This window comes from Pseudorasbora parva, chromosome 19 (genome assembly GCF_024679245.1).
Source record: "Pseudorasbora parva isolate DD20220531a chromosome 19, ASM2467924v1, whole genome shotgun sequence".
Lineage (NCBI taxonomy): Eukaryota > Metazoa > Chordata > Actinopteri > Cypriniformes > Gobionidae > Pseudorasbora > Pseudorasbora parva.
Genome location: NC_090190.1, coordinates 2,390,335 through 2,418,293, shown reverse-complemented (window position 1 = coordinate 2,418,293; position 27,959 = coordinate 2,390,335). Strand labels below are relative to the sequence as shown.

General features: G+C 41.3%; 2 protein-coding genes across 3 annotated transcripts in view; one reads left to right on the top strand and one right to left on the bottom strand.

Annotated features, from left to right (window-relative positions):
- The window catches only part of med30 (mediator complex subunit 30), a 198,683-nt gene that overhangs the window by 14,808 nt on the left and 155,916 nt on the right, over positions 1 to 27,959 (top strand). The window contains exon 6 of one of the 2 annotated variants that reach the window (XM_067425091.1): positions 14,224 to 14,326. In XM_067425091.1, coding sequence (XP_067281192.1) covers positions 14,224 to 14,319 — 96 coding nt within the window. In that variant the 3' untranslated portion in view covers positions 14,320 to 14,326. Of the gene's footprint in view, positions 1 to 14,223; positions 19,344 to 27,959 lie in introns of those variants that run through there. The other variant, XM_067425090.1, reaches the window with a different exon arrangement.
- The window catches only part of ext1b (exostosin glycosyltransferase 1b), a 153,039-nt gene continuing 145,700 nt past the window's right edge, over positions 20,621 to 27,959 (bottom strand). The window contains exons 10-11 of the mRNA XM_067425085.1: positions 23,989 to 24,160; positions 20,621 to 21,427 (exon numbers count right to left, since the gene is read on the bottom strand). Coding sequence (XP_067281186.1) covers positions 21,242 to 21,427; positions 23,989 to 24,160 — 358 coding nt within the window. The 3' untranslated portion in view covers positions 20,621 to 21,241. The remainder of the gene's footprint in view (positions 21,428 to 23,988; positions 24,161 to 27,959) is intronic.

Here is a 27,959-nt window from a genome sequence, read left to right as displayed (position 1 = left end):
TGCAGCAGATGGAGAGTTTGGGGCGTGGCTACTGTAGCAGATGGAGAGTTTGGGGCGTGGCTACTGTAGCAGATGGAGAGTTTGGGGCGTGGCTACTGTAGCAGATGGAGAGTTTGAGGCGTGGCTACTGTAGCAGATGGAGAGTTTGGGGCGTGGCTACTGTAGCAGATGGAGAGTTTGGGGCGTGGCTACTGTAGCAGATGGAGAGTTTGGGGCGTGGCTACTGTAGCACTTTAGTACTGAACAGTAACTCTGTACTGTAGCGTATTGATTCATGATTCGGATCGCGTGTCAAACTGATGAAATCACGTGACATTGGTGATCCGAATCAGGAATCAATACCGTGATTCGCATAAAAATTCCGGTGCTGTTTAGAGAAGGAAATAAATGCTGTTCTGAAACTCATTTGACTCGAGATATTTTACCGCGAGCCTGTCATCCCTCCTCTTGACTCTCTAACTGTTGTGGTGCTAGAGTCCCCGTGGCCCCTCAGGGCCCCACAGATGTGTGAAGCCATCCAAAGGTCCACTGTAGTTGAGACACTGTCAACTCATCCGGGCAGGCGCTGTGATTGAACACTGCTCTAACTGTTAATAAATTCCTGTCACAGCCCATTAAGAAGGCCTTGGAGAGATGGCTGCTCTCATTTATTCTCCACCACTCTCTTGCTCTCTTTCTTCCACGCCCGCCCCCCCTTTCCATGTTTTTTTTTAATACCCTGTTAATTACCCCGTCTGTCCTCTTTATTCAAATGAGAAAGTGAGAAATGTGAGAGGATGTTTGTAATTTCAAACAGGCCTCTCAGAAGGCGGATACACAAGCATAATCAACAGCAGTTCAGGCATTCACTGTTATCTGTGGAGCCGGGCTGGGCCAAGGGCCCGTGGTGGAGCTGCGCTCTGATAAACAAACACGCTGGAACCGTAATGAGCCAGGTTCAGAGGAGGATGTCCTACACACACACACACACACACACACGCACAAACTCACTCACTCACTCTCACACTCACTCACACACACACACACACACACACACACACACACACACACACACACACACACACACACACACACACACACACACACACACACACACACACACACACACACACACACACACACACTCACTCACTCTCTCTCGCACTCTCTCACTCACACTCTCTCACACTCACTCACACACACACGCAGAAAAACAAACACCCTGGAACCGTAATGAGCCACGTTCAGAGGACACAGTCCTACACACATACACACACACACATTCGCACGAACTGCTCGCAGGAGGCACTCAATTCTCCACATGATTAGTTAGTTCATATGTCATCCATTAGAGCAGGTTTGCCGGTCAGAGGCGTTTTAATTGGTGCTCACAGGTCGGCAAGGAAGGCCCAGCAGGCTTTGGGGCATGAAAAAGGGACACTCAGAAAATAGAAAATATTCTGTGGCGGTTTGTTATTACTTTGTACTTTGTACTAGTGTACAAATAATTAGATTTCTTTTCATGCTATGTTAACATTTAACCAAATTAAAGCCACTCGGGGTCTGGAAGGCTCTCAGTCTAATGTTGGTTTAAACTAGTGTTGTTTTTGTGTTATTGAGTATTATAATTTAATGTTATTTTCTTTACAATGTTTGTGTGTATGTGTGTGTATATATATATATATATATATATATATATATATATATATATATATATATATATATATATATATATATATATATATATATATATATATATATATATATAAAATATGTGTACACTACAATTCAAAAGTTTGAGTCTCAACAAGCTGCATTTTCTCTTACATGATAAATACATTAAAACTGCACATGGGACAGGGCGACTGCACTGTATTAAGGAGATGATGACCAGGGGCATGTATTGCGAGATTTTGGGGAACAACCTCCTTCCCTCAGTTAGAGCATTGAAGATGGGTCGAGGCTGGGTCTTCCAACATGACAATGACCCGAAGCACACAGCCAGGATAACCAAGGAGTGGCTCTGTAAGAAGCATATAAAGGTTCTGGCGTGGCCTAGCCAGTCTCCAGACCTAAACCCAGTAGAGAATCTTTGGAGGGAGCTCAAACTCTGTGTTTCTCAGCAACAGGCCAGAAACCTGACTGATCTAGAGAAGATCTGTGTGGAGGAGTGGGCCAAAATCCCTCCTGCAGTTTGTGCAAACCTGGTGAAAAACTACAGTAAACATTTGACCTGTAATTGCAAACAAAGGCTACTGTACCAAATATTAACAGTGATTTTCTCAGGTGTTCAAATATTTTTTAATTTTTTTTTATTTAATCTAATTTTAATTCAATTTTAGTTTTTTTATATTTATTTTTTAATTTTAATTTTATCAAGTTTTTGAGCCCCTGATTTGAGTCAGTGAATATTAATATAAACGTCTTGTATTTTATATGTACCATAAGCAGAATAATTGAAATCAAAGAAAAGTGGAGATAAGGTTAGAAAAGATTGCAGTGTCAGAATGTCAGTCTGTCATCAACAGATAGTCTGACGGCAGAGAGAAATAAACACTAAATGACTTGAGAGAGATTCGTTAGATCAAAAATGCTTAATTGGCCCTGATACTGATCCTTGAGATCGGCTCGGGACATCCCAAGTTTGAACCCAAACGACGAAAACCATCAGAACATTCTGACTTTCACAATCAAAGAGCCCTGTGTGAGAACCAGCCAATGTTTAACCTCTTTAGAAATCTGGAGTTCCTTCTCAGTTACTAAAAGGTCTTGACCATATCAGATTATACAGATTCACCCTCCATAAATCACTGCTCAAATAAGAACTGACGCTGCTGCGATTCTTCTTGTATATGTACTTTTCTTGGCCCATTACCTGTGAGGGAATGAGATTCAGTTTCAGAACGAGCCCTCCTCAGCCAGATCCAGAGTTTTCCCTTTTTCCCCATAAGAGCGCCGAGGCTAAAATTACATCTCTCTCACTTCAGGCTTTAAAATGGAATTACAGCTCTGCTCTCCCTGAAAGATTTGTGTTGCTCATCCCTGGGAAGATCTCGCTGGAGTCGGATGGAGTAAAGCCCTGCCAGTGTGAGATGAGATGAAAGCGCTTGCTGTGAGAATCACACAATTCCTTCTTTAAAGAACGCTTTCTCTTGTGCTATCGCCGTCTTCAGCGCCATTGTGTATTTTTGCATAAAGAAAATGAAGCATATTTTTAGCACCATTTATATTTGTTTTGCAGTGTTGTTTCATGACAACTAAGCACAACCCTCAAACCCCAAAGGTAATAAAAATGCATCCCCTATATATATATATATATATATATATATATATATATATATATATATATATATATATAATTAGGAACATATACTAATACTGTGTTTGACCCCCTTTCACCTTCAGAACTGCTTTAATTCTACGTGGCATTGATTCAACAAAGTGCTGAAAGCATTCTTTAGAAATGTTGGCCCATATTGATAGGAGAGCATCTTGCAGTTGATGGAGATTTGTGGGATGCACATCCAGGGCACGAAGCTCCCGTTCCACCACATCCCAAAGATGCTCTATTGGGTTGAGATCTGGTGACTGTGGCGGCTATTTTAGTACAGTCAACTCATTGTCATGTTCAAGAAACCAATCTGAAATGATTAGAGCTTTGTGACATGGTGCATTATCCTGCTGGAAGTAGCCATCAGAGGATGGGTACATGGTGGTCATAAAGGGATGGACATGGTCAGAAACAATGCTCAGGTAGGCCGTAGCATTTAAGCGATGCCCAGTTGCCACTAAGGGGCCTAAAATGTGCCAAGAAAACATCCCCCACACCATTACACCACCACCACCAGCCTGCACAGTGGGAACAAGGCATGATGGATCCATGTTCTCATTCTGTTTACGCCAAATTCTGGCTCTACCATCTGAATGTCTCAACAGAAATCGAGACTCATCAGACCAGGCAACATTTTTCCAGTCTTTAACTGTCCAATTTTAATGAGCTTGTGCAAATTGTCGCCTCTTTTTCCTACTTGTAGAGGAGATGAGTGGTCCCGGTGGGGTCTTCTGCTGTTGTAGCCCATCCGCCTCAAGGTTGTGTGTGTTGTGGCTTCACAAATGCTTTGCTGCATACCTCGGTTGTAACGAGTGGTTATTTCAGTCAAAGTTGCTCTTCCATCAGTTTGAAGTTCAGGAGATTGTCTTGACCAGGACCACACCCCTAAATGCATTGAAGCAACTGCCATGTGATTGGTTGATTAGATAATTGCATTAATGAGAAATTGAACAGGTGTTCCTAATAATCCTTCAGGTGTGTGTGTGTGTGTGCGTGTGTGTGTGTGTATATATATATATCTCCTACTGTCAACAATTACAGTAGGAGTAATTGGAGGAATGTGATATGCAAATATAGTATTCATTTCTTCATGCTAAATCTTTTTTTTTTTAGTCAGAAATATGAGGCTGACATTTATAGTGAGATGTCATTGGAGAAATTGTGCAGAAATACGTTTGTACACTCTCTAAGGAGCATGCCTTATTGAAGTCTGAAATTCAGGACTGTCTTATTTAAGGATTACAAACTGACAAGAGGAAGATGCTTCAGCTCGCATTACCATTCGACATGCTGTGGTGTCTCTAATACATTCCACTGTATCCATCATTCCCCAAGTGGCTGCCATCTTTCTTTCATCGCTCCTCGCCTCTCGTCCTTCACCTCTGATCTATGAGCTCTCTGCGTTTCGTTTCTCCATCAATCCCTCCACTCCCACCCAAACCTCGCTTTGAAGATCTGATGAACTTTTCAACCTCAGCATTGTGTGTTTAATTGAGTTTAGGTTTCTTGTTTATCAAGTGCTGTAGTGGAACGAAAATAATGAGATGTTTGAGAGAGGAAAGGAGATCATTTGCAGCTAGATCGGTTTATGTTAATTTAGCAGGCGGCCTACGTGCGTATCTGTGTTTATCGCCGCAGATGGAGTGGGCATGGAGCGGTCATGAAGGGTTGATACAGGCTCTGTAAACCAAGTAACAATAAACAGCCAAATCAATAGCACAGGCTGACAGCCGTCTGGGGCAAAGAGATTGAAAAATGCTGGGGAGCGGAGCCGTGATCAATGGAGACAACCTTCTATACTTTGACCTTTTACAGCATTTTTCTTTCTTTAACCAATCAATCAATCAATCAACTTTATTTGTATAGTGCTTTTACAATGATGATTGCTTTAAAGCAGCTTCACAGTGTTAAACAGGACAATATTGCAACAAAATTTGATTTGGCTTTACAGTCGTTCTGGAGAAAAACTGTGATGTTATCAGCTCATTTAAATTGATCATACAGCGACAATGTTGGCAGATCAGTATTATAGTTTATAGAATTAAATAAGACATAAATAATTAATTTTATTTGTATATTTAGTTGAAAAACTTAGATTCTACCGCTTCTGCTCCTGAAAAGAGGATTAACACTACATGTTGCTTCATTTGTCCTGTGTTCATGCTGTTATAGGTCAGGATAAATATGCAACACTAAGGGCCCTCTTTACCGATCTGAGCACATGGTGTGAAGTGCACTTATAATCCACGTTGAATCCCCTTTTGCTGGTTTTTACGATTCAAACGGTTGGTGCACCCGGCACATGGTCTAAAAGGGTCACTCATCTCTTAAAGGGATAGTTCACCCAAAAATTAAAATGTGATGTTTATATGCTGACCCCCTCTTCAGTAGAACCCGAATGAAGATTTTTAACTTCAACCGTTGCAGTCTGCCAGTCATAATGCATGTGAATGGGTAACAATTCTATGAGAGTAAAAAAACATGCTTAGGCCCCGATCACACAGAACGCGTTTTTGCACGTTTTGAATGTATTTCGGTTGGCAGAGAGCGTTATGCGCGCTGCTTATGCGCCCTGGGCGCCTCGCGTTTTAACCGCTTGCTGCGCCTTGCGTTTTTGAAGGAACGCTCCGAGCGCATGAAGTTGAAAAAAAGTCAACTCTGAGCGGAAAAGCGCCCGACGTCATCGCGTTTATTTTCTTTTGTCCAATCGCATGAATGGAGAGGCGGGCCTTCCGTTGTGTTGACCGTTACATTGATTTGACTGACAGTACAGGTGATTCGGGGGTTGCCTAGAAACATAAAAAAAACCCAGCAGCGCACTGCTTTTTTTCTGAATGAAAAAACGCTTACCAAAAAAGGCAGTGCAGTGTGCCTCGCGTTTTCGAACCTGAAAAACGCGTTCTGTGTGATCAGGGCCTAAGACAACAAAAACCCTGCTGCTCGTGACGACACATTGATTTCTTAAGACACGAACCAATCGGTTTCTGTGAGAAACACAAGAGCATTTATTTTTTTACCTCATATCAGACGAATCTCATCTAGTGTTCCCATCCGCCATTATAATGTAGATGCCTCATTAATAATAGCGGATGGGAACACTAGATGAGATTCGTCTGAATATGAGGTAAAGAAAAAACATAAATATCGTGTTTCTCATAGAAACCGATCGGTTTGTGTCTTAAAGGGTTTAACTCACCCCAAAATGAAATTGATGCCATTAATGACTCACCCTAATGTCATTCCACACCTGTAAGACCTCCGTTCATCATCAGAACACAGTTTAAGATATTTTATATTTTAGTCCCAGAGCATAATTCAGTCAATGCCCACTATACTGTCCATGTCCAGAAAGCTAATAAAAACATCATCACAGTAGTCCATATGAGACATCAGTGGGTTGATTAGAGTCTCTTGAAGCATCGAAAAAACATTTTGGTCCAAAAATATCAAAAACTACGATTTTATTCAGCATTGTCTTCTCCTCCATGTGCCCCCAAAAAGAATCAAACGGTTAATGAATCATTGAATCGATGAATGATTCGAGTTGCCAATGTCACATGAATTCAGCAGTTCTGAAGCGCCAAACTGAAGTGCCAAATGTATTTTGGATGCTTCAAGAGACTCTAATTAACCCACTGATGTCTCATATGGACTACTGTGATGATGTTTTTATTCCCTTTCTGGACATGGACAGTATAGTGTGCATACACTTGCATACACTCTCGGACTAAATATAAAATATCTTAAACTGTGTGTGAAGATGAACGGAGGTCTTACGGGTGTGGAACGACATTAGGGAGAGGAGTTAATGACAGACATTTCATTTTTGGGTGAACTAACCCTTTAAGACATCAATGTGTCGTCATGAGCAGCAGGTTTTTGTGCATGTTGTCTAAGCATGTTTTATTTTTTATTCTCACAGAATTGTTACCCATTCACATGCATTATATGACTGTCAGACTGCAACGGTTGAGTTAAAAATCTTTATTTGTGTTCTCCTGAAGAAACAAACACACCTGTTGGATGCACTCGGGGTCAGCAGATAAACATCACATTTTCATTTTTGGGTGAACTATCGCTTTAATTAGTCATGGGTGTGTTTCAGGCGTAATGTGCAATAAACCAATCAGTCTCATCTCCGTTTCCCTTCGGGCCCTACACAAACATCATGTAGTGTAGGTGACTTGCACTGCATTCACCGCTCAGATTTTCTTTAGAAAATCAAAAAATCTAGCTGTATTTTTAGCTGCCTTTCAAATACTTTTTGTTGAAGGGCAGTTGTGTAGTATTTTTTCCTTTTCTGTCACTCATCATTTACTGTGTTCTTGCCATCAGCAGTCTTCTCGTGTATCACACTAAGGGCCATCTGGCTCCAGCTTTGATCAGAATAAACAGCTGATGAAGCTAGTTCAGTTTTTGGATGTTCAGCAGCGGCATTAATGCCAAAACACACTGTCCACATCATTAACTCTAAGATGGTCGACGTGGGAGAGTCAATGCTAATTCACAGAAAACACACTCTGCACATTTCATTCATTCATTCATTCATTCATTCATTCATTCATTCATTCATTCATTCATTCATTATTTCATTCATTCATTCATTCATTCAAAATGTTATTTTATTTTTTAGTCTATTTATTATTTATTTATTTATTCTACTTTCATTATTTTTTTCATTCTATTTTTATTCTTTTAATGTATTTTTTCATTATTTTATTTTCAGTTATTTTATTTTCCATTATTGTTATATTATATTATTTTTCATTTTCATTTGATTTATTATTTATTTATTCTACTTTCATTATTTTTCCATTCTATTTTTATTATTTTAATGTATTTTTTCATTGTTATATTCAAATATTTTATTTTCAATTATTGTTATATTATTTGTTGTTCAATTTATAATATTCTTTCATTTTATTTTTTATTCTATTTATTTTTTAATTCTATAATATTGTATTTTATTTCTTTATATTTTATTTATTTTTCATTTCATTTTTTATTCTATTTATTATTTTATTTTTCATTCTATTTTTATTATTTTATTTAAAAAAATCATTTTTAAGAAAAAAAATGTGTTTGTCAAAATCAGTATAAAAGTCATAGTCTAGTAAAGTTTTCATTTTAATCTGACATATGGTTATTTATTAAGAAACTAATACAAATTGGTACTGGTCTAATTATGATGCATTTTGTTTGGAAAAAATTTGATATGAAAAAAAGCAGTTTTGAGATTTTCATAATTATTAATCATTTTATGTTGCACAAAGGAAAACATAATGATGTTCCAGTGACACAGATTGTGAACCGATGACAGAATTTACAGTTTAAAGCCAAAGGTTGAGGTTTGTCCCGATTCAGTGGCGAACTGTAGTCAGTATTTTGGTAAAGTGAGTCCTGAAATAAGCAGATCTCCATGATGTAATGTCCCCTGAATTAGAATAACTGAAACTGAGTCGAGATTAGCCAAAGGTCACAGCTTTTATAAGGAAGGCCTGTGTTTAGCTTTTGACTAAAATGTGTTTCACAAAACGTCTTGCACTTTGATCAGTCTCTATAATAAGCATGCATGCATTAACTGGTGTTTAAGCTAGAGTTCGCAGTCGCTCTCTTGTATCCGATCTCTTTTTAATCAGCTCAGACCTCAGAGACTCATTTGTGCATCTCACAGTTTTGGCTTCTGTTGAGAAAAACACTAATTTTTGGTGCAGCGGTGCTAGCACATCATCCAGCTGTCACTCAGAGTGTGAAACAGCACATTTGAACGAACCTGAATTTTAATAAGTCCGCGTTTGATCAAAAACTCTTCCCTCTGAGCACATTATCGAGGGCGGCTGCTTTGATCTCGTCGAGAGTCGATAAGGTAAGAAGAGAATCAGATGAAATGAGACACTATGCTTGGCTTATATGAAAGAGGAAGTGCAGTTTTTTCCTCTCTTTTGATTGTCTTTTGTCAAAGATTGTGTTTATAGACACCAAGTCTAATATTTCATACTATTGTGCATGATAGAACTGCTTAAAGGGTTAATTCTGTCATTTTTACTCACCCTCTCATCTCCTTCCAAACCTGATTTTTAAAAAAAATTGATTTATATTTAATTATTTATTTTGGCCATAGAATGAAAATCAATGGAATGTGGGTTTTTTGTGTCCATTGACTTTGACTGTATGGACAAGAACAGGACAGAAATCAGTGTAATTTTAGTATAATTAAGATACTATAGTTTTTATACGACAATTCATCATGACGTCACAACAGTAATAAATGTTCATCCGGCTGGCAAAAGCCGAAGCCTTCCTATGGCAACGCTAGTAAATTGCTTGAGATTCAGACAAAGCTAACATGATTATTGAGGGACTGATTAACTAATTCAGAAGATAGCAATACATGAAATGCCTAAGCTTGCTCCAGTAAATGTGGCGCTAGTCTAATACCATAATTTTTAAATGAGCCTCAGCCTACCATTGAGTAGTTATTTTAGTGACTGTTGCTGTTTGACTTTCAATATGTTAGGCTATCGTAGATGGTCTATTTTCCTGTTAACTAACTCAAAAGGCTGTGACTGTTTTCTGTTGCTCGGTCGGGGTCGGATCAGATGGCACAGACGTGAGCTTCTGATGGTCAAAAGGATAGTGTGTTGTAGACTAGCGCTACTCCGCTAACGTTAGGCATTCACTCAAACTAATCTTGCGGTGATGATGAAGCCAGTGTGGTACACGCATCAATCACCCATCAGCCGACAACTATGTTCTGCTTTTCCTATTTCTTCCATTCGATCAGTAGCCTACGTGACACTAGTAGTTCAGTCTCTTCCTACCTTTACTTCAGGCAGTGACTGGCAATGAGTTCAATCTTTAAAAGAGATCTAAAGTTTACTAATATTAGTCCTCAATTTCCCCAGCTGAAGATAATTATGCTCTGCTATGATTTTGTAGATGGACCATTTTGAGAAAGCTTCCCTGTAGCGCCACTTTTGACGACGTCCACTCGCTTTAGCTTCCTCACCCACAGGTTTTGCTGGATATATTTACTTTTTTCTAAAGGAAATCGATACAATCCTACACCTTTTGCTGTATATCTGATGACACAACCCCAAACACAACACGTTTTCATCATAGTTTCTACTTTAATCAACAGCAATGTTCTTAACTATGTTACCGTTTACAGTAGCCGGCTGATCTCTTCAGTTTGTCAGTTGCAGCCGCTCGCGTTCTGCCACCCGGAAGTATCTTGGTGCCGATTGTTTACAAACATTCTGAAACTGTCCCTGTGTGAACTGTCCCTTTAATAGAAGGCACTTAATATACAGAACTTCTTAGGGGTTTCCATTTTATGCATTCATTTCACTTTAATTCAAGTCAGCATTATTTATATAGTGTTTTTATACAGTACAGATAATTTCAAAGCAGCTTTATAGTGATAATAGAAAAATAATGCCACAAAGTTTGTACTACGTGTGAAGTAACGAGGACATCAAGTGTTATGGGAAGTTAATGCAGCCTAACAATCATTTAACTGATTTGAATTATATAAATTGATAATGTTTTATGTGTAAGCCATAGTAAAGAGATGTGTTTTTAGTCTCGATATAAACTGACAGTGTGTGTCTGCATCCTCAACAATGCTAGGAAGACTGCTCCAGAGTTTAGGTGCTAAATAGGAAAAGGATCGACTGCAAAACTGATCGATTTTGATATTCTAGGCCAGATTATCAACTGGCCAGAGTTTTTAGACCGCAATAGATGAGAAGGGAGTACTGGGGAGCTAAACCATTTAGTGCTTTGTAAGTAATAAGCAAGATTTTAAAATGTATGCAATGTTTAATAGGGAGCCAGTGCAGTGTTGACAGAACTGGGCTAATATGGTCATATTTCCTGGTTCTAGTAAGAACTCGAGCTGCTGCGTTTAGGAACAGCTGGAGTTTGTTTATTAAGCGTACAGGGCAACCACCCAGTAGAGCATTACAATAATCTAGCCCAGCACAAAAACTATTCTCTCCGCTTCATAAAATGATTGTAGAGCCGCTGTAGTGAGATGGGCTTTGAAATGACGTCTTTAGTGTCTTTATAGGTCTGGAGAGAGGAAATGTCATTGGTGTCAGTGAAGGCCTTTCTGAGCCATCAGATTTCAACAAAAACATCTTTATTTGTGCTCCAAAAATGAACAAAGCTCTTGAACGGCATTAGGTTAAGTAATTATTGACAGAATTTACATTTTTTGGGTGAACTAACCCTTTAAGGCTAAAAGTAGCTCCTAACTTGCCGATTAAGGAGAAACTCTTAAAAATAATGGCCATCTCAGTCCTAATTTTAGGACTCCTAAATTTTTAGCTCAAAGGCCCCGTTCACACTGCAGGCAAAAGTGGCCCAAATCTGATTTTTTTGTGTAGGGTATACACACCCCAGACAGCAGCATAAAGTCAGTAAGAGCTAAAAAATAATAATACTTTGCATTAAATTGATTACAAGTCACTGTAAAGGTATTAATAATTAGTTTTAAATATTTTTATTTTGTGCTTGTTTGACAGGCTTTTAGTTTTAGTGCGCACGCTCAACGCAAAACAGTGCACAAGCAAGCGAATGAAATGTTTAAACAGCAAGGCTTTAAAACGCATGCAAATAATGAACTTTTGTGATTGTATATAACTATAGTGTCCCGTGAGTATAAAGCCTTGTTTATACTTTCGCCTGGACGAGGCGTTTATACTTGACGCGCTCGCCATTGTGCTATTCCCTGAAACGACAGAGGCCGACTCGGAGTAATTGTTCTATAAACCCTCTGAAAAAAGAATCTATTTTAGTACATTTCACCAAAAACCACACTTCAAAAGTATCGTGTAAAACTCAGTAAACCTTGGCTTGATATTATTACTTGTGACATGAGAACAAAATATGCACTAAATTAACAATCTCTTAAATATTTCCTAATTTCACTAAACTTTAGTGTTGTGATTTATTTATTTATTTGATTAAACCTGTATCTTTATTTAAAATGGCTTATTTCTGCTTTTGTAGGCTCATTTTGTAAATATAAGCACCTAATTTGTATGTGCAAACTGGGGGCCGGTGTGATGAGACGTCATGCTCGGGTAGATTCGGCGAGAACTCGTTCATCTTCGGATGCGGAGCCGCGTGCGGAGTTACAAAAAATGCGCTGCACACCGCCAGGCAAAATGGAGTCTTGTGGACCCACGGCCTTCCCTTCCGCGTTGACGTCGTTTTTGCCGCGCACACCCTCGCGCTCATGCGGACGCGTCGAGTATAAACAAGGCTTCACTCTCTGACACCAGATTTTCAAGCTTGGCTAAACACCGCCTAACTTAAGTGCATATGATTGGATATTTGCTCATATCAGCGCGTAGACTCACAGGCACACTCAAACAGAGCCGAAATAAACTGAGAGAAATATTTAAAACGGAGAGAAGTAATTAAATGCAAAACCGACAAAAACGCAATTCACAAGCGAGTATTGAACCGTGAATGCCGTACCGAACAGTTTAATTTTATATTGAGAATTGTGACATCCCTAATGTAGGGATGTAGGCACCCTTATATAGATAGGGATGCAGCACTCATACGTGACTACATTAGACTATTGCTAATATTATGAAGGTCTAAACAGTTCCTGCACTCACACACTACACCAACAGTGCGATGGATAAAGCGTAGGCTCTTCTGCACAGCACTGTTATAAAGAGTGATGGTTTCCTCTTTAGGAGTCTTTTAGGGTGCGTTCACACTTGTCATGTTTGGTTGGATTAAAACGAACCCTGGTGCGATTGCTCGTTAAGTGCGGTTCATTTGAACACATGTGAACGCTGCCATCCGAACCCTGGAGCGCACCAAACCAGCGGACCGAGAGCGCTATAAAGCGCTCAGGGGCGGCAGTGGCTCAGTGGTTCATGTAGGTTGTCTACAAACCGGAAGGTTGGTGGTTCGATCCCCGGTTCCACCTGACCAAGTGTCGAGGTGTCCATGAGCAAGACACCAAACCCTAAAACTGCTCCCGACGAGCTGGATGGCGCCTTGCATGGCAGACACCGCCGTCGGTGTATGAATGAGTGTATGGATGGGTGAATGTGAGGCAACATGTAAAGCGCTTTGGATGGCCATAGGGTCTGTTGAAAGCGCTATATAAATGCAGTCCATTGAGCATGTTTCGAAAATGCTAGAAAAACTCACAAAAAGCAAACCTGGCTCTTCTCATCAGAGGACCTGTGCTGCCCATTAGTCGGTACAGACGACAGAACGGCCGTCTCTTTTCTGCACAACGGAGGAAATCCTGGAGCTGTTCTGAACATTTTATGAGCTCTTCATGAGTTCTCAGCGGGTAAATAATGCCATATGTACACGCATAAAATGATGGCAGCACACAGTGTTGTTCTGAATGTTCGGTAAGCAGCTCCTACGTCATATAAACCGACCAATCAGGTTGTGAGCGTCTCCCTGAGCCTTTGATTCGGTAACTTTAGGGTCGCTGTTAAAAAAGCCAGTGTGAACGCTAAGCGGACCAGGACTATATGTTTTTTTGTTTTGTTTTTTTTTGGTCCGGACCAAACGAACCAAACTAATCGAACTACAAGTGTGAACTTAAGGTGTTTTTGGCCAGAAAATCTCTCGCTGTTGTGTCCAGGTCAACACCAGCTATCATACAGCAGTCAAAGGCTCTTATCATATTTATTCCTCTTTCAGTTTGGACAAAAACCTGTTGCAGATTTTCTAGGACATGCATACTTTACAGACTTTATAGCTCTGCACACATAAATGTGACATAAAATGTGTTACTGCTGTGTTTTGTCATTCTGCACACCGTTTTGAAAGAAGCTGTGCTGTTCAGTAAGTTCTGCTGAGCAGCGCTTCATATGATCTGCTAATTAATGCAAACATGTTTATTTCTGTTTTTATCACAGAAACTCAAACAGAAGAACCAGCAGCTGAAGATGATTATGGACCAGCTCAGAAACCTCATCTGGGAGATCAACTCCATGCTGGCTGTCAGGAGCTGAAACACACGCACACGCACACGCGCACACACACACACACACACACACACACAATCACACTCACACATACTCAAACTCTCAAAACAGACACACACACGCACAATCACACTCACACATACTCAAACTCTCAAAACAGACACACACACGCACTCAAACACTAGCAGCACACACACACACATATTCAAAACACACACACACTCAAACACTCGCAGCACTCACAGACTCAAACACACTCACACACACACACTCAAACTCTCAAAACAGACACACACACACACACACACACACACACTCAAACACTAGCAGCACACACACACACACAAATATTCAAAACACACACACACACACACACACACACACACACAGACACTCAAACACTCGCAGCACTCACAGACTCAAACACACTCACACACACACACACTCAAACTCTCAAAACAGACACACACACACACACACACTCAAACACTAGCAGCACACACACACAAATATTCAAAACACACACACACACACACACACACACACACACACACACACACACACACACACACACACTCAAACTCTCAAAACAGACACACACACACACACACTCTCACAGCAATCACACACTCTAGCAACACACTCACAAACATACTCGTAACACACTTAAACACTTGCAACACTTGCAACACACACACGCACGCACACTCGCAACACACACATACTCAAACACTTGCAGCGCTCACACACATACTCAAACACTCACAGCACGCACACATACTCAAACTCTCGCAGCATGCACACACACTCTCTCACGCACTCTCTTTCACACACACACACACACACACACACACAAACACTCGCAACACACACACACAAACACTCGTAGCACACACACACGCAACACACACACACACTCAAACACTCGTAGCACACACACACGCAACACACACACACACTCAAACACTCGTAGCGCACACACATAGTGTTGCACATATGGTGCGTTCAAGTCCTGGGAAGTTCGTATCAACGAGTTGAAGTCGTGTTTATGACGTCAGGTGTGCTCCAGATGGTGATGTACCTTCTCTTAATTTAATACAGCAAGATTTTAACGTACTAGAAAATGAAGAACAAAGAATGTGCATCAGATGTGCTTTGCTTTACGTTTTTAATTTATGAAGCTGTTTATCATTACATATTATATTGTTATATTACATTGCAGGCAATTAGCTTATTTTGTTGTAAATAAAAAAGCCTGATAATGTCACTGACGCTCACGACTCGTGAAGAAAAACCACAAGCTTCCCACTCGTATTTACGACTGTGGTTCATGTGCGTTCAACTCGTAAATACAATCTTTCTGACATGGCTTGAAGAACGCTCCAATAATCAGAGTTGGCTGTTTTCAGAGGGAAGACAGATGCAGAAAAGAGCAGCCAGGCACAAAATTGAGAGTAGGTAGGAAGCGAGGAGTGAGCTGGAGAAGCTCTACATTCATAAACATGGTTGAAAAAGCATTTGCTTCAGCCGCTGTGGATTCAATTTTCAACCTGATGAACATAAGGAGGTCTGAGCGGTCTGCTCATTCACTCAGATATGCTTTCAAATCAACCTTTTACGCAAGTATAGTCCTCATATTTTGCATGAGCGATAGCTCCTATTTACTTTTAAACTGTATTTCTTAATCATAACATGCTGAGAAATATTGTGTGAAACATTGCATAGCCTATTAGTGCGGTGTTAATATACACTATATTGCCAAAGGTTTTTACGCTTGCCTTTACATGCACATGAACTTAAATGCCATCCCATTCTTAATCCGTAGGGTTTAATATAGAGTCGGCCCACCCTCTCTAACAGCTTCAGCTCTTCTGGGAAGGCTTTCCTCAAGGTTTAGGAGTGTGTTTATGGGGATTTTTGCCCATTCTTCTAGAAGCTCATTTGTGAGGTCAGGCACTGATGTTGGACGAGAAGGCCTGGCTCTCCGTCTCCGCTCTAATTCATCCCAAAGCTGTTCTATCGGGTTGAGCTCACGACTCTGTGCAGGCCAGTTAAGTTCCTCCACACCATCGCTCATCCATGTCTTTATGGACCGACGCTTTGTGCACTGGAGCGCAGTCATGCTGGGACAGGAAGGGGCCATCCCCAAACTATTCCCACAAAGTTGAGAGCATGAAATTGTCCAAAATGTCTTGGTATGCTGAAGCATTCAGTTCCTTTCACTGGAACTAAGGGGCCCAACCGCTGAAAAACAAACCCATCCCATAACCCCCCCTCCACCAAACTTTACACGTGGCACAATGCAGTCAGGCAAGTCCTGTTCTCCTGGCAACCGCCAAACTCAGACTCGTCCATAGGATTGTCAGACTGAATCGTGATTGGTCGCTCAGAGAACACGTCTCACTGCTCTAGAGTCCAGTGGCGGCTGCTTTACTCCACTGCATCCCACGCTTTGCATTGCTCTTGGTGATGTAAGGCTTGGATGAGCTGCTCGGCAATAGACAGCCATTCCATGAAGCTCTCTACGCTGTTCTTGAGCTCATCTGAAGGCCACAGAAGTCTGGAGCTGTTGACTCTGCAGAAAGTTGTTGACTTCTGCGCACTGTGACCCTCAGCATGCGCTGACCCCACTCTGGGATTTTACTTCGTAGCTGAGTTGCTGTTGTTCCCAATCGCTTCCACTTTATAATCCCACTAACAGTTGAGAGTGAAATATTTAGTAGTGTCAGGAGTGAACTTATTGCGCAGGTGGCAACCTATCACGGTGCCATGCTTGAGTTCACTGAGCTCCTGAGAACACTTGAACACCTGATTTGGAGGGGCATCCTAATACTTTTGACAATATAGTGTATCTACAAAAAAAAAAAAACTTGCGCTTCTCAACTGCCTCGTTTTTGTAATTTGTCTCATACCAGCACGAGAGTACAGAAATTAGCATTAGATATTAATGCAAAGTCGTCTACAGTATCTGCACAATCAATAGTGATGAATTTAAGCATGTATGGTTTAATATGTACAGTAAAAAGTGAAATTGCGATATGATTTGAATAAATACAGTTAACTAGTGTGCGCTCATTATTTCCACTCCCTGATGACAATCAATCGAAACAATAACACGCAAGTCACATCGTTATAGCATCAAATATGACTTTATTCATTTTCTTATAAATCATTCATACAAAATTGGCATTTTGCATTTCCTTTATTACCTCTATAAAAAGTCATCTGTTAATTACTGGGATGACGGTCAGGACAGGAGGGAGCAAAACAATCCGATCTGAAGAAAAAGAACCCAAAACAAACTCATAAATACTCTAAAGTGGTCATGCAAGTCTGGATAACAGCCGTCCGATGCTGTGAAACTGTATTCGTGTCAACAGATGACGCAACAGACCGTTTCGGGTGTGTCAAACTCAATTTGCTCCAATCAAAAGGCACAATCAGGGACAGATCAGTGATGTTTTTATGCATGACTCCATATTGCTTATTGCTAAATCACAGAATGTGATGAAAGTATGCAGATAAAGTAGGTTAAAATTAGTATGCAGAATTACTCGAGACAGCGTGATCCCAGATAGTGTCAGCCCGGATCCAGATGTGGATCCATGTAAGCATACTCCTTTAAAGCAACATAATACAATTGCATGAGTTTAAATTTGCCAAGATTCTTTGGTGATCTTGCATGTGTAGTTGTAGCAGCAGCATTCAACCGGCCAATTTCAAATGAATGGCTTTGTCACGTTAAGCGGGGTAATTCAAATAACACTGGCAGCAATGCAAACACCTTTCAGTGTGTTATCTGTACACATGCTGACAAGGGCCTTGGGCCAATCTGGAAGATGTTTGGCCAATCACATGCCCTGATGACAGTGTTGGCAAGGGCATAGAGACGGGGTGGGATGCACATATTAATCAAAACAGACATTTGATGCGCTCAGCTGGCCCATCCCATAATCGTGAGCCAGCGTGATAAGTCACACTTTTACAGAAGCCAGACGTTCATTCTGTGATATGGCATTAAAACAATGACAATCATAGGTGTAAATGCTGGATATAACTTTTTTAATTGGTTTGCTGAACTTAAAACTCAACCAGATGTGGGCCATGTGTGTTAAAGCCTTTATGTATAATGCATTCTCTTTTTATAATTAAGTGTAACCCAAGTAAAAATGCACTATATTCGCAGATTCCTTGTTGTATCTAAAAATATTTGTTTGGCATGTTTTAATGCATTATACTAAGATTACGGATCAAACAATGCGTTATACATAAAGGCTTTAAGTAAACAAAAGAACCGTTTAAAAGGGGAAGTATAGGGACGTGAAGTTAAATCACACACTTCAAGCACCTAAACGCAAACGTCAAGATGGACAACACACTTTAAAATTAGGATTTTCGTTCACTTGGTTGGGAAAATTAGATTATTAGATTTTTCAGGTCACAAATCAGTGTCAAAATTATTAAAATATTAAAATACAATGCACAACAGCTCGGGTTCCTAAAAAACATTCAGCGTCAGAAATGTCAGATGTAGTGTACAATATGTGAGCATCAAAAGAATTCTGATAATGCTTAATGTGAAGGGAGAGTGGAAAGAAAAAATCAAAAGGCTTTGGCTCACAGCTGGCACATTTTAAGTCCAGTCACCTTCACAAAAGGCCACTAAAGCACGGCACTCCTTCAAGTCATCAGACATTCAAGTACCTGTGAGCGGAGGCTGACGACACACTCCGCTTTCTGGGAAAAACAGAGACGCAACATGGGTCTCAAGAGCCGTTCCCTTGATATGAACTCAACCAGAAATGATGTAGAGGAAGCGCACACTTGTCACTTTGCAGGGGATGTAAATTAGCCGGGTGTCCGTTTGTGGCCGAGTGAGTTTTATATGCGAAGGAGGGAAGAAATGAGGCCGTGCCATTGAACTTTGACGGACAGCTCATTTTACACAGGGGCGATAAAGGAGGTGCGAGACGTCTCAAACTACGGCCGCAAGTCCTGAGGATGCAACCCGTCGAGGATAGTTTTACTCTTGACTATGGCGAGCATTTTTTTTTTATCTAATACATTTTCTAAAAGCATTTTAAGGGGGATTTGCATTAATTAATTAGGGAGGGTTTGATAAGCCACTTAAGGCAACTCATTAGTATTGGCACCATTTAAAAAAATAAAAGCAATACTGCAGGATGTTTAAACCCAGACAGCGACAGTATTGGCCCAGATCTGGCACGTGTTGAATCCACACGTGCCAAATGTTGTCCGGATCTGATCCGGACACTACGTCGCTGGGAATTTTTTTTTTGATTAAGCCACAAATACGAGGGATCGCCGGTTTAAAACGCAGTGCTACGGCCCTTTATTTGCACACTGGTATGTTTGTTCTGCGTTTGTGAACTCTTCACCTGCACCGTCTACAATGAATCAATTCCACTGATCGATATGAAGCCTTTTGGAAATTAAAAAAGCCCCTACACTGCAAAAATATATATTTTTTTGTTTAGTATTTTTGTGTTGCTTTTCATTTGAAATATCTAAATACTCTGAAATCAAGACCATTTACTAGAGATGACTTGCGTAACATGTTAAGTAACAAAAAGTGAGTTTGTGCTTCAAACGTGAACAAATATCTATTAGTGGAGTCAGAGAAATAAACTTCATTCAAAGTGAAAACTTTATTCCCAGAAAGCAACATTGGATTGAACTGGGCACATTTGGATTCCATGAGTACCCAATCACAGATATTTATTCTCGTATTTAAGGGTTAGTTCACCCTAAATTGTAAATTGTGTCATTCATTTCTCCTGTGGTTGGCCAGCCGTCAGACCTCCGCTCATCTTCACACACAGATGAAGATATTAGTGTTGAAATCCGATGGCTCAGAAAGGCCTTCATTGACACCAATGTCATTTCCTCTCTCAAGACCCATAAAGGCACTAAAGACGTCGTTACAAAGCCCATCTCACTACAGCAGCTCGACAATCATTTTATGAAGAGGCCAGAATAGTTTCTGTGCACAAAAAAACTACAACTAAATAAAGACATATAGTGATGGCCAAGTTCAAAACAAAGCTTCGAACCGAACTGAATCATGAATCGATTCACTGATTCATAACGGTTCGAAGCTTTGTTTTGAAATTGGCCATTACTATATAAGTCGTTATTTATTTTTTTTGCGCACAAAAACTATTCTCGCTGCTTCACAAAATGATTGTCGAGCCGCTGTAGTGAGATGGGCTTTGTAACGACGTCTTTAGTGCCTTTATGGGTCTTGAGAGAGGAAATGACATTGGTGTCAATGAAGGCCTTTCTGAGCCATCGGATTTCAACACTAATATCTTCATCTGTGTGTGAAGATGAACGGAGGTCTGACGGCTGGCCAACCACAGGAGGAATTAATGAGAGAATTTTAATTTTTGGGCAAACTAACCCTTTAAGCACAAACTCATTTTTTTGCTGTTTTCTTAAGCAAATGCATCTTAATTAAAGAATTTTACGATATTTGTACTGGAACGCGACATATTTTGCAGTGCAATACCTCAAACACTTGTAAATAAAACCATCACTCGCACACAATCCTGGCTTATTTCCCCCCAACACCATGGAAAACGGTTTTGGAGGCGGGAAGATGGATGGATGGATCCAGATTTGTGGCGTGGTGAAGAAGTGCTAACACAATGATGCATCCCTCCTGTCGTCCAACAACTCGCTCGTGTGCTGGGAAAGATCGGTTTGTCTGTTGTGTCGCCAACCCTGAAACAAAACTAAACCTTCCGAAGAGTTAAAAGTGTGTCAGGTTTGTCTGAAGGTCCACAGAGTCCGTCTCGTCCTGCTGTCTCCGTCCTTTGCTCATGTGCTGAAGGGAAAATAGAGCCGTGGGCTCCATGGTCCTCCTCTGCTCCGGAGAGTCTTTCGCGGCCCCCTGCTGAATGTCCCACAGGGGGCGCCAGTCTGGTCAGAGCCGCTCAATCTCCCTGTATTTCTTGCGAAGGATGGAGACCTGGTCCTTGAACAGAACGGGGTCCAGTCTCATTTGGGAGTGGACCAGAGGCATGCCGCCAAACCAGCTGGCGAACTTGTTCATGCAGGTCTGACGCTGGGCAAAGTGGTCCGGGTCGGCCCAGCGCGAGGCTCGAGATGACTGGGAGGAAACAGATGCACAACATTAGACACTTTTCTCAGGCTCATGTGTAACAGTACACAAAAATGATGGTTCGGCCCTTTTGGACGCAAAATATGTTCCCAGACAGCAACATAGTGTCGGCCGCAAGTGGCAACCTCCCCCAGTTTCTGTTGAAGCCAATACGGAAGTGACTTAAACTGCAATTCCTCTACTGGACACTAGGGACCGGCTCCAGAAGGAGCCAAATCTGATTGAGCTCATGCTAAAATTCCCACGTTTACAGCAGAAAAAATGATGTTTAAAGCCTGGTACAAATTGTGGATTTAGTCTAAATGGCTAATTTTGCCCTTCATGACAATTGTAAGGGGGTGAATTTTGTTTATAACTCATTTGTTTACATTATATAAAGCCTTAAAGTTTTGCATAATTAAGGGCGTGGTTACTTTGAGTGACAGGTGGATTTATCCGCTGTGTTAGTCATTGCGTCACCTAAGCTCCGCCCACATCTCGCCTCTTTGCCCATTTTTTGTTATCCGGGCGTGACACGCTGACAAGATGGCAAAGGCCAGCTCGTCACTACTTTACGCTTTAAAAAAAAAAGCTTATCGGAATCCTATGACACTACGGCATAGAATACCTCAAAGACACTATGTCTTTTTTTTTTTTTTTACAGTCTATGGTCGACCCACACGTACCAGATATGGGCCGGATCTGAGCTGACTCTTTGTTGCTGTCTGGGAACATATTTTAGAATAAGTGTAGAATTACAGTGTTTTTGATAACTTTCATGGCCTCCAGAATATTTGGTTGAACGTGCAATGCATTTAAAGAACAGAAGCTCTGCTTTTAAACAAAAATAAAACAATGATTCTAGCGTCTTGCGTTCTCTTATCAACACATGAATGCATTGGTGTCCGCCCACTTTTAAAGACCAATGATATTGGAGCCACTCACTTTTATCATCTCTAAATCAGCACGTGTCTGTTTACCTACCCCTAACTGATAAACACTTATTATTAAAACACGTTAGAGGCTTTATTTCCACTTTTCTAATATTTTCAGCATCTTTATTGAAAATAAATGTTTTTCCGATCTGATGTGTCATGGGAAAAGGGAGTAGAGCGAGTTCGCCAAAAGGCGGATTCGAACCTAGTAAACAAGGCGATGTATTTGTACTTAATGTAAATGGCATCTACTCCAGTAAGACATTTCTGAGAGAGTACCCACCCAGATTTTCTTTGCTTCCAATGCCTATGCTTGAATGTGGGTATGTTTTTAATAAAAAAGCAATATTTTGAACAAAAAGCTGAGAAAATCTTTTTTTTTTTTTCAGACTGCAACATGCATATATAATGCTTTTATTGCTGCATCTTCTCCTGTGTTTTAATCTGGAGATTCTGTACTCTTTCAGAAGATGTGTAATAGCGCCATCTACCAGATAACAGTGAAAACATGGAAAGCTGGAAAATTCCATCAAGGGCATGAAAAGAGTTAATATAAAGTACACCGCATGTTTATTCCTCTGGTGCTGTTCGGTCATTTCTAAACGACTTCTAAATTAATTTCTAGTCATTTTTTTGTATTTCGAAATGGTGTGAAGTTTTTTGCACTTGCCATGTGAACATAAAGAAATAGTAATGGACAAATGGTCCTGAAAAAAATAAGTAAATGTTTTATTCACAGGCAAAAATGGATTGCATTGGAAATAACCGCGAGATGAATCTCATCTGGTGGAAGCGTTTGGTACTGCACCCAAACACAATCTGACTGAAAGCTCAATTTCTGAGAGATCAACCTCAAATTTGGAGCACAACTTAATGGTTTGGATTTTGGAGTAAAATGTGTTTGAAAATATATACTTCATATTATGAAAAATGCATAAAAATGCCATTTAAAATGTTTATAAGCAAAAAAAAAAATGTTTGTGTGTGTGTTCAAGATTTACAAAAATTATATAATGAGAATGTACAACATGAATCCATTTTCCAAACGGTGTTTTTGTCTAACCCTGAATATTTATGGTACACTTATAATAAGTGTTTATATTGGGACTATTTCAGGCCAGACTGGTAGGCTAGGGCACTGCGGATCTCCGGCATTAATGTTCTTCTGAAAGTCGCATGCGGTTCTGTTTATTAACTGCTAGAGCGCAAAAAGTTATGGACTACAGCTTCAAAGAAAATTTTTCAAAAAGTGAATAAATGCATTACAACTACTGGATACATATAATTTAGTACCATAAAATATTAAATACACTAAAATAAAGTACAATCATTTCATTGTGAAAAAACAAATCTTGTCATTTTTGACCAACACTTGAACACTACCAGAGGATTAAAAAGTTAAAGGGTTAAACTTCTCATCCAAGATGTTCACGTCTTTCTTTCTTCAGTGGAAAAGAAATTAAGTTTTTTGAGGGAAATATTCAAGGATTTTTGATGAGATGGGGTGAGGAAATGATCAGATGATGTTCATTTTGAAGAGAGCTAACCTTTTAAGACAACATTGCACTTATTCGGCATCATTTTCTCATGAGTATGTGTACCGTCACACCTGATCAGCTACAGTTTCTCACTCACCTGACCCATCATGGTCTCCTTGTACTGCTTTTTCTGCGTGACCTTGATGGGCGGCAGCTTGGTGACAGCGGACACTAGGAAGTTCATGAGGATATCCTCACAGTTGGCAAGCTGGTCCACCATGCTCTTCAGGCTGTTTGGCAGGAAGTGGGTGTACAGGAAGTGGTAATATCTGGAGAAGAGAACAGAATGGACATCGTCAAGGTTAGGCTGAGACAACCAAATCATATATTCAAAAGCTCAATAGGACAAAAAACAATGTGTTTAGCTGGATAAAGATATGGATTTTTCATTTAACAGCAAAAATCCCAATATAAGCCCTTTAATCGATGGCTTATTTTACAGTGGTATCCCTAATGCTATTTCATGCATTCTGACTTCTGATTCTCATAATAAACATGGACAAAATGTAAAAAAATGAGTTGGATGTATGGGGGAGTATTTCTGTGTTAAATACACTCCAATATTTTTCTGTTTTTTTCCCCCTTCAAGTATGGCCCTGTATGATGTCATAAAGGGAAAAATTGATTGTATGTGTACTTCTCCCGGATGGGTGCGCGCGCGCGCACACACACACACACACGTTTTTTTATTTTTTATTGTGGGGACATTCTATAGACGTAATGGTTTTTATAATGTACAAACAGTATTTCCTATCCCCTACATACCTCTAAACCTACCATCACAGGAAACAATCTGCATTTTTACTTTCTCCAAAAAACAAAAGGGGTATGCATGCCTTAGATTTTTTTGGCCGGAAAATCAAGTTTCTCCGATCTTCTCGAAACTCTGGTTTCCGATAGGGGGAGCGGAGACGTAGATATGAGCGCAAGTCTGGTGGCTCTAGGACCTTCTGGGGACGAACGGCAGTCGAAAACACAAAGACGTACGGATTCAAAATTACGTAATGGCCGCCAAATAACTGACCCCTGGACACAGTGTTTATAGCAGCCACAGTACAACGGTGCCAGTGCGCTCACCACACACCACAGGACCCACACAGACCACAGGGTGAGCACCCCCTGTTGGCCTCACTAACACCTCTACCAGCAGCTACCTGGTTTTCCCAGTTGGTCTCCCATCCAGGTACTGACCAGGCTCAGCCCTGCTTAGCTTCAGTGGGAAATCAGTCTTGGGCTACAGGGTGATATAACTGCTGGAGATGTTTATGGATGAAAACACCTCTACTGTACCGGGCACACTCACACAAACACATTCATCTAACTTTCAGGTGATTTGAGTGCTTAATTTGCATAGAAAAGGCAGGTCCTGTGAACGTGTTATTTGGGGCCACAGCATACATAAGAAATTGGACGTTTTTGTGTTTTGGGCTCCTGTTCAGCTCTGGAAGCCTCAAGGGCCACCAAACCAACGCTCCCCTCTACGTCACAGCGCCCCCTATCTAAACCCAAAGTTTCCAGAAGATTGGAGAAACTCGAAAATTTCCCTCCAAAAAAACAAAAGGGGTATGTATGCCTTAGATTTTTTTGGGCGGAAAATCAAGTTTCTCCGATCTTCTCGAAACTCTGGATTCCGATAGGGCGAGCGGAGACGTAGATAGGAGCGCAAGTCTGGTGGTTCTAGGACGTTCTGGGGCCGAACAGCATTTGAAAACACAAAGATGTACAGATTCCAAATCACGGAATGGCCGCCAAATAACTGACCCCTGGACACAGTGTTTATAGCAGCCACAGTACAACGGCGCCAGTGCGCTCACCACACACCACAGGACCCACACAGACCACAGGGTGAACACCCCTGCTGGCCTGACTAACACCTCTACCAGCAGCTACCTGGTTTTCCCAGTTGGTCTCCCATCCAGGTACTGACCAGGCTCAGCCCTGCTTAGCTTCAGTGGGAAACCAGTCTTGGGCTACAGGGTGATAGAGCTGCTGGAGATGTTTATGGATGAAAACACCTCTACTGTACCGGGCACACTCACACAAACACATTCATTTAACTTTCAGGTGATTTGAGTGCTTAATTTGCACAGAAAAGGCAGGTCCCGTGGATGTGTTATTTGGGGCCACAGCATAAATCGGAAATTGGACGTTTTTGTATTTTGGGCTCTTGTTCAGCTCTGGAAGGCTCAAGGGCCACCAAACCAACGCTCCTCTCTACGTCACAGCGCCCCCTATCGGAACCCAAAGTTTCCAGAAGATTGGAGAAACTCGAAAATTTTCCTCCAAAAAAACAAAAGGGGTATGTATGCCTTAGATTTTTTGGGCGGAAAATCAAGTTTCTCCGAACTTCTCGAAACTCTGGATTCCAATAGGGGGAGCGGAGACGTAGATAGGAGCGCAAGTCTGGTGGTTCTAGGACCTTCTGGGGCCGAACGGCAGTCGAAAAAACACAAAGACGTACAGATTCCAAATCACGTAATGGGCGCCAAATAACTGACCCCCTGGACGTACAGGGTTTATAGCAGCCACAGTACAACGGCACCAGTGCGCACACCACACACCACAGGACCCACACAGACCACAGGGTGAGCACCCCCTGCTGGCCTCACTAACACCTCTACCAGTAGCTACCTGGTTTTCCCAGTTGGTCTCGCATCCAGGTACTGACCAGGCTCAGCCCTGCTTAGCTTCAGTGGGAAATCAGTCTTGGGCTACAGGGTGATATAACTGCTGGAGATGTTTATGGATGAAAACACCTCTACTGTACTGGGCACACTCACACAAACACATTCATCTAACTTTCAGGTGATTTGAGTGCTTAATTTGCATAGAAAAGGCAGGTCCCGTGGACGTGTTATTTGGGGCAACAGCATAAATAAGAAATTGGACGTTTTTGTATTTTGGGCTCTTGTTCAGCTCTGGAAGGCTCAAGGGCCACCAAACCAACGCTCCTCTCTACGTCACAGCGCCCCCTATCGGAACCCAAAGTTTCCAGAAGATTGGAGAAACTCGAAAATTTCCCTCCAAAAAAACAAAAGGGGTATGTATGCCTTAGATTTTTTTGGGCGGAAAATCAAGTTTCTCCGATCTTCTCGAAACTCTGGATTCCAATAGGGGGAGCGGAGACGTAGATAGGAGCGCAAGTCTGGTGGTTCTAGGACCTTCTGGGGCCGAACGGCAGTCGAAAACACAAAGACGTACAGATTCCAAATTACGTAATGGGCGCCAAATAACTGACCCCCTGGACACAGTGTTTATAGCAGCCACAGTACAACGGCGCCAGTGCGCACACCACAGGACCCACACAGACCACAGGGTGAGCACCCCCAGCTGGCCTCACTAACACCTCTACCAGCAGCTACCTGGTTTTCCCAGTTGGTCTCCCATCCAGGTACTGACCAGGCTCAGCCCTGCTTAGCTTCAGTGGGAAACCAGTCTTGGGCTACAGGGTGATATAACTGCTGGAGATGTTTATGGATGAAAACACCTCTACTGTACTGGGCACACTCACACAAACACATTCATCTAACTTTCAGATGATTTGAGTGCTTAATTTGCATAGAAAAGGCAGGTCCCGTGGATGTGTTATTTGGGGCCACAGCATAAATCGGAAATTGGATGTTGTTGTGTTTTGGGCTCCTGTTCAACTCTGGAAGTCTCAAAGGCCACCAAACCAACGCTGCTCTCTACGTCACAGCGCCCCTTATCGGAACCCAAAGTTTCCAGAAGATTGGAGAAACTCGAAAATTTTCCTCCAAAAAAACAAAAGGGGTATGTATGCCTTAGATTTTTTTGGGCGGAAAATCAAGTTTCTCTGATCTTCTCGAAACTCTGGATTCCGATAGGGGGAGCGGAGAGGTAGATAGGAGAGCAAGTCTGGTGGTTCTAGGACCTTCTGGGGCCGAACGGCAGTCGAAAACACAAAGACGTACAGATTCCAAATCACGTAATGGCCGCCAAATAACTGACCCCCTGGACACAGTGTTTATAGCAGCCACAGTACAACGGCACCAGTGCGCACACCACACACCACAGGACCCACACAGACCACAGGGTGAGCACCCCTGC